Here is a 16,315-nt window from a genome sequence, read left to right as displayed (position 1 = left end):
ACAAATGTAGGGCTGGAGCTGTAGTACAGTAGGTAAGGGTTGCCTTGCATGTGGCCAACCCAGGTTTGATTATGGTCTTCGAGCTCCACCACTAGTGATCCCTGAGCACTGGTGGGTATGGACCATAAACAAAGACATGTTTGAATTTTACTTTGTTATAAATATAATATGACCATAGGCAGGATGTCTATCATTTAACCAAAAGATTATTAATACATGACAGAAGAAATGGGTTTAAAAATAGCTTTATTTAGCATACCAAAAACACAGAAACATAAGAAAAACCTTACCAAGTATAAACATAAAAATAGTTAAATACCATAATTTAATGTAAACCAAGTGTTTAAAAATGTGAAAATTTAAAATCCATGGTATTTACATAGAACCAAGTTAAAGCTACTGCCACAGTTATTATATCAGATCAATCTTAAAGTCATCATTAACAAGGAATCAAACACAGCATTTGTATTTGTACTGGGCAACAGAAGAAAAATCATGGAATTTACTTTAAAACAGATAAAATTCACTCTGATATTCAAAGCAAGGAGCCAGAAAGTGCCAGTTCTAGGAATCCATATATAACCACTATGCGTGGAGACTTGGAAACCATTCCACCAGGAAACCACTGAGCCCTTTCTTTCATTTAAATGCAAACTGAGAGGCTTGATTTAGTTCCTGCATAAGAAAGGTACTAAATATATCCTGCAAAAATAAACCTTTATTAAAAATGATCAAAGGTGAATGTAATATCAATCAGTTAAGAAAGGCAAAAGCATAAAAATATATATTATTCCAGATAAGCCCCTTTAATTATAATAAATGTTAAGAAAATCAGCTTATAAAATTAGATGGAGTACCAAAAGAGTTGTTTTGAACATGTAAAACCCAAAATAAACAAACCAAAGAGACTTTCTTGATGAAAGTTGCATTTAGTTAGTCCTATCTTTAAACAAATGCCTCCATGAGACCTATGGCTAATGCCAGTTATCACAAGGAATTGACCAACAGTCTAAAAAACTGAAATCATTGGTCAGTTTATGGTTTTGGCTGTGGCTTTTGCTTCAAGTTTCTGCATTCATTCTTAAAATGCGATTCTGGTATCTCCTAAGAGGCATACTGAATCCAATACGAGGTGTTTCAGATGTGAAAATTGCAAGAATATCTTACTTCTTTATTCAGAAATTGGCAAAATTTGGTCTCCAGACCCCTCTACTCTTGGAGGGCATTTTTAAATGTATTTTTAGCTATCAGTAATTGCCCGAGTAGAGAATAAAACTAGAAATTTTAAAAAAAATTTTCAAAGTTCACTACATGCTAACATGAATAAAAATCTAAAGAAATCATCATTTTCTGAAACACAAGGTTTCTGTTTGGCATCCTTTTAAATTTTCAGCTACTTTTTGATAGACAGAGCTTGAAAAAGATAATGTCTTTGTATTATTATGAAAATAGTTTTTAATCTCCCAGATCCCTTTGAAGGGTCTGTGAGGACTCTCAGGGACTCCATGGGCCACACTTTGAACACTGCTGGTCTTATCTGAGGCCTGATAATTAATCACAAGCAACCCACACAAAAGGAAGCCTATTTTTTCATTTAGAAAGAAAGCAAGGGGCTGGAGCGATAGCACAGCGGGTAGGGCGTTTGCCTTGCACGCGGCCGACCCAGGTTCGATCCCCGGCATCCCATATGGTCCCCCAAGCACCGCCAGGAGTAATTCCTGAGTGCAGAGCCAGGAGTAACCCCTGAGCATCGCTGGGTGTGACCCAAAAAGCAAAAAAAAAAAAAAAAAGAAAGAAAGAAAGCAAAACACACATTTTGGGATCCAACATTCCCATACTTTCAGCTTTGACCGGAAGTCAAAGCTGTTCTTATGGCCAATTGTTTTAGAAAAAGGTTACACTTAGTCTATGAAAGCTATAACAACTACCAAACTCTCGTTCTAGTTTTCTTAATTCTGTTTTGCTGAGCTGTCTGTTATCTTCAAATTGGTACAGCAGTGGAGACCAGCACTGGATCCTCGGACTGGTGGTTAGAGAGCACAGGTGACAAGCAGCCTATGCTGTTATCACTACATGAAAACTCTTTTGAGTTTTAGGGAAAAAGAAAAATTTCCCTTATGCATAAGTACAATGGTATCACCGGATATCTAGATAGCTCTTCACATCTTTGAGTACTGCCACACATGCCATCTTGTTAAATCCATTTAAAGCCCCTGGAGAAAGGCAGAAGGAATTTGAGAGTCTTCCTTCCCTAAGGTACCGTGGCAAATGTGTTGCAGAATGGAATCAGACTCCTAGTTCTGAGTGCTCCCCACTAGCATTCCCCTTCCTTTGGTTTCCAGAGCAGGATGGAGGGAAGTGTTGAGGGAGATGGAGGATGCAGGGTATGGCACATGGAATTCTGTTTTCCCTCTAACTTCTCAACCATTTTATCCAACACCAAAAAGGTGCTGACGTTTTCCCTGAAAATTCATCCATTCCCTGTAATAAATTTTCTATCAGTGCATACACCATGGAAGTTCATAGGATGCACTGATTTTCTTTTGGAGCCACTTTATGTTGGCAGTTCATTCATTACCTGTTCCCTCTCCTTCAAGAGAAAAAGTAAAGAATGATTCAATGAAAATACAAAATCAAAAAGCAACAGAAATGATATCTACATGAAGCTCTTGCTAGGTTTATTATTGTGCACCTGGCACAACACAAACTTCGTAATCTTACTCCACTGATTGGAGAGCAATATATAAAAAAAATCACAGTTCTTCATCTAAAGGAAAATTGCCTCTTAATCATCCAAAGGCAAACACTTCAGTCTCTCTAAAAACACTAAGGAAAAAAATTTCAAAAATTTTATCTTAACTGAACTCTTAGGTGCTTAAATAAAGATCTGGGTGGTGGGAGAGGGAGTGAGGAGTAGAGTAAAAGGCAATTAAAGAGAAAAAGAAATAATTACTGTCACAAATGAGCAAGAGAGTAATCAGTATTCTGTTTGGCAGGAAATCCTTCCGCCAAGATGGTAATACAAAGAGCCTAAGGCATTCAGAGGTACTAAGCAAACACAGTTTAAATATTTTGTGTGTGTGAGAAGCATGACAGTCAAAAATCCCTCGTGCAGTATTATTCAAATGCCAATAAAGAGCAATGATGTTCTTGCTATGCCATAAGTTACTGACTATTGTGCTTCCCGCCACATATCTCTGAAATGTATCTAAACATCAAGGTGGACTGTGCAGTTTTTTTCATGATAGTTGAAGGAAAAGGTTAATAAAAGCCACTATGAATTAGAAAACATGATAGGTTCAGCTTACATTTAGAATTCAATAGTATGTTGCTGACTATTTCACAAATTGTTCATGTCTTTCATCCCCAATTTTGGTGAGTAATGTTTTCTTTACAAATTATTTGGATAGGAGTGAGACAGTTACAGATATACTGGCCACATGCATATATGCACAGAATTAACCTCATCACATCACACGGAATCATCCGCTATTATGTTTTCCCACCTAGACCTATTTCCATGAGCCAAAATTAGCAGGAATCATAATTTTATACCAGGAAACCATGAAAATCAAATCAAACTATAAAAGAGTGGTATGCTTTAAGAGTTCAATAAAATAGATGAATGCACATTTATGTAGTGGTAAAGTGCTAGAAATTTCTTTCATTAGTATTTTAAAAATGATTATAGTAAAAAGTTGGGAGCTTCATTTGATGGTGGTGACCACAGGCACCATGGCAATGGCACTGGCAGAGCTGGAGTTGATGATGTCGTCGTACTCAGGTGGTGGATCTGAATGAGGCTCCGTATCACTCCTCTGCAGATTCACCTGCCCAGTGGCTTCCTCATAGGTCGGTGGGGGGTCACAATTGGACAGACGAGTGGAGACGGAATCTGAACGCCCAACAACATATTCCAGAAAGCCTGGGGATAAGCCACTGCTATCAAACACTTCATCTGGTGGGGGAGAAGGAGTGATGATATTAAGGTGTTGAGGGAAAGGAATGTGGCCTTCAGTCACTGTCTGTCTGCGAATTTTGTTTCTTAGGAAGCATCTCCAGATTAGGAAAAGGACAAGGAGGATAATAAAGAGACCAAAGATTAAAGGAAAGGTAAGATAAAACTGAAACCAGTCACTTCCTCTGTTATTGTCTCCTTGTTGAGCTTTTGTGTAGGTGTTCCAAAACTCTTTCTGAAAAACAAAAGAAAATGAACTGAAAATCAGTATGAAACATTGGCAATATCACAGAAACTTCATATAACGCCTGATGCTTACTGCGTGAAGAAAGATCAGTCCAGACACAAGAGTTTGAAAGACTGTCTTTTATATTTTCAGTAAGAACATGGGTGGGGGGTGGACTGAAATAAAACAAGAGGGCTTTTCCAATTATACCAACTAATCTTTCACTGGATATGTCAAAAGACAATAGGAAAATTATTGGCTTATATAATTAAATTTTGTATCTACATATCAACTCTTCCTTTGAAGGCTTCAAAATAAGATAGGAAACAATGGAGTTGCAAAAGCAGTTTTTTTTCCTGGACCTGTAAGAGTTCCATCAATCCATACCAAATTATGGAGGTATAATTATCATTTCCTCTTGCATTTAAGGAAGTGTCTCCAATGGAGACAAAAACAAGATTAAACAAATGTGGCAAATTAAATTTAAAAGCTTTTACACAGCAAACTATCACCAAAAGGCAAGCAACTGAATAAAATATGGGCAAAAAGTCTTGGAAAAAATCTGCAAAAATACATAAACATGGCTGACAGACATAAGAAAAAATACTTGTCACTTATTAGAAAAATGCAAAATTCAAAATCATAATTAAATATTACCACACTGAGAATGGCATAGATAGTACATGAGATACAGCATACCACTTGTAGGCATTTATTTAACAGGTATTTTAACTTCTATCTTAAGAGCAACATAATTCACAATATCAAAAAAAGGGGGGAATACTTAAATTCCCCACTAACGAATGAATAAAGCAGTTGTGATATATGTATACATACACACAAGCACGTATATATATGTGTGTGTGTGTATAGTAGAATGCTACAGTGCAATGAAAAGGATTTTAATGTGATCATACTTAGTGAACTAAGTAAAAGCCAATTACTGGATGGGTTCACTCATATATGAGATGCTACTGGAACTTTACTAATGGGTGTGGTAAGAATTATACACATAAAGAACTGTGACACCAAACTACATGATATTATAAACTAACAGTAGACTAACAAAAAACTTAAGTTGGTTTGACATGTAAATGTAGAAGATGTGATGTGAATACAAAAGACAAAATATCAGAACAAACAGAAAAGTAATCTGCCTTAATATATAAGACATTTCAATTTTATGTGCATTTGACTACTTTTCTAGAAAAGTCAATCTTCCCATCATGTTAAATTGGGCTAGTTCATTTTATAAATTAAATGTAAAAAGGTAACAGTGATCCAAGTATATTGACAAATTTACTTCTTTGGTAACTAAACTTCTCTGTCTTTTAGACCAGAGAATCAGGTGGAAATTCACTTGAAAACTAATGATATAATTATTCAAACAGATGAGTCCAATTTATGTCACTGTCAGCTATGCAAACTGTCACTGTCATCCCATTGCTCATCAATTTTTTCGAGTGGGCACCAGTAACGCCTCTCATTGAGAGACTTGTTACTGGATGTAAACAGTGCTGCTAAAAGAAACCAAATATTTCAGAAAGAGCAAATAATTCCCAGACTTGATAACAGAATTTACTAGGGAAAAATGTCCTGAAAGCATCGCAGATCATGCTAAAATAATACCTATCTAGAGATGTACCATTTCAGAGGGATGAGCCCCAAGAGGTAGAAGTTTCCTCATCATAGATAAGTTTTTGAACAAATTCAGTTTGTGCAAGATTATATCAAAGAATGTTTGCTGTTTTTTAATGTGGTTTTTCTGTTCTAAATTGCTTCACTACCACTTTTTTTCTTTTGCGGGCCACACCTGGCAGTGCACAGGGTTTGCTCCTGGCTTCTCAGGGATTGAATTAGGTAGGCCTCATGCAAGGCTAGCACCCCACCCACTGTACCATCTCCCCAGCCCTGCCCACTACCATTTCTTAGTAGAATTCAACTAACTCAAGGCTTGAATGACCTTGTCACAATTGAAAAGAGAACAGACACTTAATGTTTTACAATCTGCTTAATCATTTCGGAACCTACATTTAAAATTTTGGAGGTGGGTGATTTTTTCCAGTGAGGAGGGCCTGGCAACATTTATATCCAGCACTCAAATGGCATACCCCTTTCCTTGAACAAGTATGATAGAAAGGAAAGGGGAGATAAGGGATAACAAGACACAATCCTAATCCTAAAAGTTACCTTCTAAACATGTTGGACATTTACCAAAAGCTAGTTCAAAATTTAAGATTCTTTATCAAGATGGGGTATTCTATGAGAAAGAAGATAGTTACATAAAAGTCATTTAACATCTCAGTGGCAATTTCATCAACAGGACAGGAACATGTAGACCTAACTTCTGAGAAAATTAGAATATTTGGTTTGGGAGCCACACCAGATTGCTCAGGGGACCATCTGGGGTGCCAGGGAAGTATCCTACACATTGTACTGTCTCTCATATTTAAAATATGAAATTTTACGTTACAATATGTCTACTAAAATATTGTATTGTCTCTCATACTTAAAATAACTGTGTCTATACTTAAAATTTGTGAAGAACTACAAAAAACAACATCATCTAGAAAACCACCACTAGAGGGTAGACAAGATGCTATTAAAACTGGTGACTCAAGGGGCTGGAGTGATAGCACAGCAGGTAGGGCATTTGCCTTGCACGCACCCCAACCTGGGTTCGATTCCCAGCATCCCATATGGTTCCCCAAGCACCACCAGGAGTAATTCCTGAGTGTATGAGCCAGGAGTAACCCCTGTACATCACCGGGTGTGACTCTAAAAGCAAATAAAAAAAGTGGTTCATGAAAAAATAAAAAAATAAGTAAAAATGGTGACTCAATTAAAAAAAAGGGCATGAAAGCTTGAGAGAATAACTGAAGATGTAGCTGACCTGGGTTTGATTCCCAGTACCATACCTGGTCTCTGGAGAAACACCAGGTGTGACCCCCAAAAGGTATGTGGCATATGGGATCAATTTAATTTTCTTTAGTACCAGTATATAACTATGGTGTTGGAAGATGAGAGGGAGTACAGTTTTGTTGTTTTTAAAAATGAATTATGTTGACTTGCAACATGGCATACAACTTTATCTGGGAACTGTTAGGGTTGGGGGGGATTGGTGTGAGAGGCAAAGAGAAGGGATTTCAAGTCCTCAAATAGCCTGACTTATTGGTATTTAAATTGACCATTAAAAATCATTCTTTGTTTTAGGATGTTCCAAGTGGCAACATATGAAGACACTGAGATCACCACCCTCCATGGACTCACTAAAGCAGGTAGGAGAGGCTGATACACCTGATACAAAATTCTACCATAGATCTCAACCCTGGCATGACAATGGAAAATCGGAAAGGAACTCAACACCCCCCCAGCTTCTCCCTGAGGATTAAGCATTTGAGCTCCACAGTGGCACTTTACCTGATTAATGACTCCCGTCCCCCCAAATATCTATCTTTGGAAGCCAACGGGACTCACATCAAGAAAGCCTACAGTGAACAGAGAAGCATGCATACTATTATAACACACACTTAGGGGTCTACTGAAAACACCATTTCTTTGATGATCCTTCTGCCTTGCTCCTAGGAAGGAGTTTGTACTCCTACCTAGCACCCTGGATTAGCAGATTAGCAGGTGCTGTCCAGAGTACACTTCCAGATTGCTTGGCTCTGGGCTGCTACTTACAGGATTGTAACTTGTGGACAAAGAAATCTGAACCAACTACTACTACCCTTAAGAGCACAGCAAGAAACAACAGACCAAAGCAGTCAGTTTTTCAGTGGGCTAGACCTATTAGTTTGCCTGTAGAGTTATAATCTGAGAGGCAGAGCATACTCTATCTTTTGACTTTCTCACTGCCTCATACAAAATCCAGGATATCCCAAAAGGGAGCTTGTACATCTGTTGGTTGCTGCACTTTCTGTGGCCTGCCTGGGCTCTAGGAGACTAAACGCCCCCCAACTTTTCTGAGAAAGGGATAGGGGCTTCTGGTGAGGCACATTTCAGGCTTTACTGAGGTTCTCAGCAGTGACAGAGGCTGAATCTCACCATGTGCCTTGAAATCCACATTACCAATCTCTCCCAGAAAGGAGCTTGTACCCTTATCTTGCATTCCAGTTTTTGTAGCGGATACCTGGGGGACAACTCTAGATTGCATGCTTCTGATAGTCACTGGCATTTATAGACTCCTGTGGGACCACAATCTTAAATTTGCACACTTAAAAATGCTTGTAAGTCTGTTTTTTAATCAGTCTGAACCAAGGCACTGAGATTCTTCTGGGGACACAAACATCTTGGAATAGCAAACTCCTCATAGACACTAAAAACAAAACAGGTTGCTGGGATAATAAAAAATATCTGGGACAAACAAGAGCTAGGGGAAGGTTACTCTCCAAGAAAGATCACTCTTTCAAGACCAGTAGAGGTGGCTATTTTATCTATTGCATAGACCCCAACATGGGTGATGGGTGTGGTATTAGAATTATGTGCATGAGTAACCAGTATTGTAAACCACAGAATCTCAAAAAAAGTTTGTAAAAGAAACCAACATGGAGGGTCAAAGGCAATGAATAAACATAGGAACATATTCCAACTGAAAGAACCAGATATATCTTCAAAAATACCTAAAATAATGAAGAGTTCAAAAAATGACGCAAAAATACTCACTGTATCACTGTCATCCCATTGTTCATTGATTTGTTTGAGTGCGCACCAGTAACGTATCCATTGTGAGACTTTTGTTACTGTTTTTGGCATATCAAATACGCCATGGGTAGCTTTCAGGCTCTGCCGTGCGGGATACTCTTGGTAGCTTGTCAGGCTCTCTGAGAGGGACGGAGGAATTGAATCCAGGTTGGCCACATGCACCCACTGTGCTATTGCTCCAGTCCATATATATAATGAACTACTACAAAGAAGGATAATACCATGAATTTGCTACAACTTGGATGGAAGTAAGCCAAGAAAGATCAGATGAAGTTACTTATGTATGGATGGTAGATCGATTGTACATAGAAGGAAAAGCAGCCTTTAAAGTGGGGAATATACCTAGATTATTCTGGAATCTATTATAGAACTGAGGATAGGGGAGGGAAGAGGTGGATGGAGTGGTAACTGGGGCGAGCCTCAGACATACGGGTGGTGAAGAGGAGTTTATATTATCTGAACCATAGATAACTTACAGGAACCAAACGATCGAGAGGAAGGCTTGAGGGTTTGAGGTGAAATGGGAAATTGATGGAAGGAAGTTAACATTGGTGGTGAGACAGATGTTGTGAATTAGGTGCCTTAAATTAGATTCCTTGAACAATTTTTCAAATTACAGGGCCCAAATAAAATTCTAAAATTCTCCAGATAAAGGCATGACCACCATTCTAGTCATTAAATATATACTGACTTAAGAACAACTGATGGTGAGGGATCTCATTTGTGACAACATATCACAACTTAACAAAGATACTCATTGAGAGTAATAGCTTCAACAAAGAGAAAAAGGTAAAAATTACCAAATAGAAATCATAGCTCTGGGACCAGAGTGGTAGTATAGGGGATAATACACTAACCATTCACACAGCTGACCCTGGTTCAATTATTGGCACAACATCCTTCAAGAACTACTAGGTAGGGCCCACCCATGACCTCCAAAAAGTTAGAGAGCTAAAAACTGTAATTTACTTTCAATAGTAGCCAAGATTGAGAAGACCCATGAACACAGGTCAGTAAAATTCATCCAGTTAGAGCCAGAAAATTAAGGGGCCACAGTGGGTAGATTGAATCAGCCAAAAGATATCTCTAATTTTTGGTACTTAAATTATAATCTACCCTTATGTGGTTAATAGAGAAACATGAAAGTAATGGAGGGAAAATGTGTTATTGATAGGGCAGTGCAATACAACTAAAGAAGATTTTTCACAAGAAACTGTGGGCTAGAATGGAGTGCAACGATATTCAATATACTGAAAGAAAAACCCTTCAAACGAGGAATACATTATTTAGAAAAAATATACATAGGTAATTCAGAATAATGTATGGGTGATAGGATAATAACTTTAAAGCTAGTGTAAAAGGTTATAAAGTAGAAGTAAAAATAACTGCAATAATTTGTGGGGATAAAATATGTAAATTTTGACATCACAAACAAAACAAGAGGGAGGCAAGAAAACTGTAAAGTTCTGACTGCATTTAAACTTTCTGTATTTGATAAGTAGTTCCATATGGCAAGGCCTGGCAAGCTACCCATGGCGTATTCGATATACCAAAAACAGTAACAAGTCTCACAATGGAGACCTTACTGGTGCCTGCTCGAGCAAATCGATGAGCAATGGGATTGACAGTGATACAGTCATACAGTGAAGTAGTTCCGCCACCCCAATTTTGAGGCATCATGATTTTTAGTGGTTTCATGCATGAAGTGTTCTAATGCCACACCCACCACCAGAGATCAGCATTTTAACTATCCCCCAGGTATAAGTAATTTTATATAAGCCTCATGGTAACCACAAAATAAAATCCTGTAGTAGACACCCAAAATATAAGAGAAGAAACACAGGGACTGAGAAACAAGTAGAAACAATGAACAAAATGACAATAAATTTATAGGCCTATCAATAATTAAATGTAAACGACTTTCTAATCAAAAGATAATGGTTGAATGTATTCACATGCTTATAAAAAATGGACTTCAATGTCAAGATATACAATACAGAAAGTGAAAAGATGGTAAAATATGCTCCTTGTAAATATTTATGCACTCAACAGAGGGGAACTTAAATATTTAAGGCAACCCCACAAGGGGCTCTGGTTTAGCCCACCCACACAGCTCTGGCAGCTGTGCCAAAAGCTTCCACACTTCACAACTGCCACCATCTTCCTGGTCAGACTCCACTACCTTGGGCCAAGCCTCACCCAGAAATTAATCTGCTGAAAAATTTTGATATGTAGGCTTTGTGACTGAAATATGTAGGTTTTCACGGATTTGGGTTGGACTAACTCCCCCCATCTCACTGTATTCCCAGACGCCCCAGCAGTCACACAAAACCAAACAAGCCACTGAGTAAAAGTTTAACTACAGCTGTATCACACCTTTAAAAATTCTGGACTTCCTGGAGCAACATCTCAAACTCTACAACACTGATAAATCAGCAGTGGCACACCAAATTGGATGGGATGTCACATAGAAGGCAATCAATTTCTATTAACAAAACATAAACACAGATGGCTTAACCCTGTAACAACATCTTAATAATCTTTCACACAAGGACTTAATGACTCTATGGTGAGATACAACAATGTTCACTAACTTTCTTGTAAAGAAACATTTTTTTGATTATTTTGTTAGTCAATTATTGATATCAAGCAATATAAAATAAATTATTGAGCAGCTGCTATGGGGGCAGGCTTAAGGGGTGGTTGGGAGGACTGGAGAGAGTGGTAGAAGGAAGGTGTAATGGTGGTGGGATTGGTGGAATATCGAATGCCTGTAACAAATCATCATGAACAACTTCATAAACCACAGTGTTTATATAACGTGTAAGGGGAAAATTTACATATGTAGGCCTTACCTATGCCATGTAAACTCCAAAATATATTAATAGTGAAGTTCTTTAAAAGTCTTATTAATGACAGGTGAGTCATGATTATTACCATAATGAGATCCAAGTATAAAATTTAATGTAATATACTTTAGATTCCAGAGTTAAAAACATACATATGTAAATGAGAATAGGCATTTTTATATATTGTATTAAATGCTTTTAATTTTCTTATTTACATGGAACAAAATCATACAGTATTCACTAATTGACCCCTACTGATTTATTTTTTGATCATTTTATTTGCCAGTTCATAAAGTTTTGTTGGAATAAGAAATATAAAGTAAATTTGTTATATGCCAAAGGTTGCAGGTTGGGATTGGAAAGGAAATTGGGGATATTGGTGGAGGGAAGGTCACACTAGTGTTATTTGAACACTAAATGCTTGAAATAACTGTATAATGATCAACTTTGTAAGTCACGGTGTTTTTAACAAAAAAACAATAAAAATATAAGGCATGCAATAACAGGCCTACATGGAGAAAGAGACAGCAATACAACATAGAGGACCTTAATATCTATCCCTTTCACCAATGGATAGAACATCTACATAGAACATTAATAAGGAAACGCTAGCCTGAAATAATACATTAGATAGATGTGACAGGTAAATATGGAACACTCTATGCTGGTGTGACAGATCTCTGATATAGCATATGTCAGGCCACAAAACAAGTCTTAACTGAATAATGAAATCTTATCAAGCATCTTTTCTGACCACAGTGGTATAAAACTAAAATCAATGAGAATAAAATGAGAAAATGTGTGAAGATTAAATGGGTTAAAGAATAAATACCCATAATTCTAGTTTTTAAAGTGCTCAAGTGTAGGAGCTGGAGAGAGAGAGTATAGAGGCTAAGCTCTTGCCATACACGTGGTTGACCCGAATGCCCCATGGTGCCAGCACTGCATGGTCCTGGGATTGAGGACATAGCCCAGAGTAGCCCCCAAGCACTACAGGGTGTGACCCAACACCGTACCCCCCAAATAATGAAATTCTTGTAAAAAATTAAAATAAAGTGCTTAATTGCACTCATAATATATCAAGGTAATCATTTTATGTCTAAATACATCCACATTTACTATATGTTCAACCTTCTAGGTTTGAAAACTCAGATATATAACCTTGAATATGGTAAATATCTTTAATTTTTTTTTTTGCTTTTTGGGTCACACCAGGCGATGCACAGGGGTTACTTCTGGCTCTGCACTCAGGAATTACTCCTAGTGGTGTCCTCAGGGGACCTTATGGGATCCTGGGATCGAACCCGGGTCGGCTGCATGAAAGGCAAATGTCCTACCTGCTATGCTATCGCTCCATCCCCAACATCTTTAATTTTTAACTTCTATCGTTGTTACTCACACCTGGTATAAAAAAAATTGAGTATTTTTTGCAAGCATGGATAATTTTAGTGTTTATCTGTGTAACATAGGCATCAATGATCAAATAGAGCAGACTGACACACTGAGTTTTGGATGTTTAGAGATGGCATTTCTGGCAGTAATTAGGAGTCTAGGACCGACACCTGGGGTGACTGGCAGGCAGGGGAGAACATGGTGCTGGAAATTAAGACCAGAGTTTGGGATATACAAGACATGGGCTCTACCACTTGAGCCATGTCATCAGCCCTAAAAGAAAGTAGAAGGAAGAAAAAAAGAGAAAAGCAGCTTGCTCACTAGCACAATTTCTCTCGCTCTATCTTACACACACACACACACACACACACACACACACAGACTGAGGCATATGTTATCATATAACCTGAATATTTCTCTATGGGTTTGTATCAATTAAAACTGACCTTTGAGGAGCAAGAAATGTGAAGTGGAACAAGGAAAGCCTCTTCAACAAGTGGTGCTGGGAAAACTGGATGGCTACCTGCAAAAAAATGAACACTGACCTCTGTCTAACACCAGGCACAAAAGTCCGATCAAAGTGGATTAAAACTCTCAATATCAGACCTGAATCCATATGGTACATGGAGGAAAATATAGGCAGAACCCTCCAGAACACTGAAGCTAAATGCATCCTTAAGGATGAAACACCAAGAAAATGGAAACAAATATAAACAAATAGGACTACATTAAACTAAGAAACTTCTTCACCTCAAAAGAAACAGTGACAAAAATACAGAGAGCCCAGGAATGGGAAAAAATATCTATCTAATACCCATCTGATAAGGGGCTAATATCCAGGATAGACAATAGTAGAACTATACAAGGAAAAAACTTCCAACCCCATTAAAAATGGGGAAAAGGAATGAACAGAAGCTTCATCATAAAAGAAATACAAATGGCCAAAAGGCACATGAAAAAATGCTCTACATCACTAACCAGGGAGATGCAAATCAAAACAACAATGAGATATCATCTCACACCACAGAGACTGGTACATATCAAATAGAACAAGAACAACCAGTGCTGGCATGGATGTGGGGAGAAAGGGACTCTCTTTCATTGTTGGTGGGGGTGCTGACTGGTCCAGCCTTTTTGGAAAATAATATGGGCATTCCTTTAAAAATTAGAAATTGAGCTTCCATAAGACCCAGCAATACCACTTCTGGAAATATATCCCAAGGGTGCAAAAAAGTACAGGAAAAATGATATCTGCACCTGTATGTTCATTGCAGCACTGTTCACAATAGCCAGAATCTGGAAACAATCCAAGTTCCCAAGAACAGATGACTGGCTAAAGAAACTTTGGTACATCTATGCAATAGAATACTATGCAGCTGTTAGGAAAGATGAATTCATGAAATTTGCTTATAAATGCGTGGTCATGGAGTGAGAGAGAGGGACAGACATAGAATGAGTGCACTCATTTTTGAAATATAAAATATAATGTGAGACTAACACCCAAGGACAATAGAGGCAGAGCCAGGATAATTGCTCCACAGTTGGAAGCCTGCCTTACGAGCTGGGGGAGAGGGCAGCTAGAATAGAGAAGGGATCACTAAGTTAATAATGGTTGGAGGGATCTCTCAGGATGGAATATGTGTGCTGAAAGTAGATAAAGAACCAAACATGATGGCCTTTCATCTGTATTGCAAACCATAATGCCATAAGCAGAGATACCATCTATAGGTCCATTTCTCTTTTCAACATAGAGTCAGGGGGAGGGGTAGGACATGGGAGGGGGAAGTAGGTATACTGGGGACATTGGTGGTGGAAAATGTACACTGGTGGAGGGATGGGTGTTCGATCATTGTGTGATTGAAATTCAAACATGAAAGCTTTGTCAGTGTTGCTCACGGTGATTCAATTGAAAAACTTAAAAAATGAGAGAGAGAGAGAGAGAGAGAGAGTGAGGAAAAGTGCATGCCATAGAGGCAGGTGTGTGGGGGGGCGGGGTGATGGGAGGGAACCTTGGGACACTGGTGGTGGGAATTGTACACTGGTGGAGGGATGGGTGTTGGAATACTGTGTGACTGAAATTTAATCATGAACAACTTTGTAAGGGTCTACCTCACAGTGATTCAATAAAAAAGTAAAAAAAAAACTGACCTTTTAAGAATTTTTAGGTTTTGAGTTCCTTGAGAACAATGTCTTTGCTGTAAATTTTCATTGATCAATGAAACAATGCAAGCAATCAACAGGACTTGCTAAATAGCAAGTGAAAAAGTAAAACATGGCAGTTACACGTTCTTACAGAGTCGTGCAATTAGAAAATAACGAAAGATGGTAGCCAAAAGTATCTATTTTAGGTAGTTTGAAGGGAGGAGACATAGATAGCTCAAGGCACTGGAGCACATACTTTGCATATAGCAAGTCACTCCTCAGCACTATATAGTCCTCCAAGTACCACCAGGAGCAACCCCTTAAGGAGAGGTAGGAGTAACTCCTGGGCCCTGCCAAGTGTGACCCAGGAACCAAAATTAAATCATTTTAAAATTAAACTTTTCAGTGCAGGAGCAGTAGTATGGTAGGTAAGGTGCTTGCCTTGCACACAGCTGACCTGGGTTCGAGCTTCAGTATCCCATATGGTCCCCAGAGCACTGCCAGGAGTGTTTCCTATCTGCAGAGTTAGGAGTAACTTCAGAGCATGGCAGACTGTAGTCCCCCCAAACAAACAAAAAACCCCATAAAACTCAGAAACCCCTCAATTTCTCAAAGGGAAAATGACATTCTAAGCCATTTTAGAAAATATAGGACAAAAAAAAATTACGTTAAAATGTTAAGATGACATGCAAAATATGCATTTGGCCTAGTAATCAATCTCCTTTGCCTCAAAGGATTAAACCTAGTGGTTATTTGCAGAATGGTTCTAACACTTTTTAGGCAGTGCTGAGAATCAAAACTCACTGCCTCACACTTGTAAGAAAAGTGGCCCACCCACTAAGCTACATTACTGGCCCTCTAGAACATTCTTTATCTTGCATGATTGAAACTCAATCATCCAATAGCAAATACCCTGGGGGTCCAGACCCTGGTTGAGAAACAGTACATTAAATATTAGTTGTCCTGGCTGGCTGTGACTTACTAAGGAGTTTACCTAGTCCCATCACCTTGATACCATCTATAGGTCCATGTCTCTTTTCAACA

The 16,315-nt window shown here is 38.3% G+C and overlaps 1 protein-coding gene and 1 long non-coding RNA gene across 2 annotated transcripts in view; one reads left to right on the top strand and one right to left on the bottom strand.

The window, feature by feature from the left end:
* Window positions 1-235: 235 nt before the first annotated feature.
* The window catches only part of LOC101551542 (transmembrane gamma-carboxyglutamic acid protein 1), a 129,692-nt gene continuing 113,612 nt past the window's right edge, over window positions 236-16,315 (bottom strand). The window contains exon 4 of the mRNA XM_055122412.1: window positions 236-4,193. Coding sequence (XP_054978387.1) covers window positions 3,708-4,193 — 486 coding nt within the window. The 3' untranslated portion in view covers window positions 236-3,707. The remainder of the gene's footprint in view (window positions 4,194-16,315) is intronic.
* Window positions 7,399-16,315, top strand: part of LOC129400023 (uncharacterized) — a 112,204-nt gene continuing 103,287 nt past the window's right edge. Inside the window, exon 1 of the long non-coding RNA XR_008627371.1 lies at window positions 7,399-7,462. This is a non-coding gene — a long non-coding RNA (uncharacterized LOC129400023). The remainder of the gene's footprint in view (window positions 7,463-16,315) is intronic.

The sequence above is a fragment of the Sorex araneus genome, chromosome X, assembly GCF_027595985.1.
Source record: "Sorex araneus isolate mSorAra2 chromosome X, mSorAra2.pri, whole genome shotgun sequence".
NCBI lineage: Eukaryota > Metazoa > Chordata > Mammalia > Eulipotyphla > Soricidae > Sorex > Sorex araneus.
This window is presented reverse-complemented; position numbering and strand designations above follow the sequence as displayed.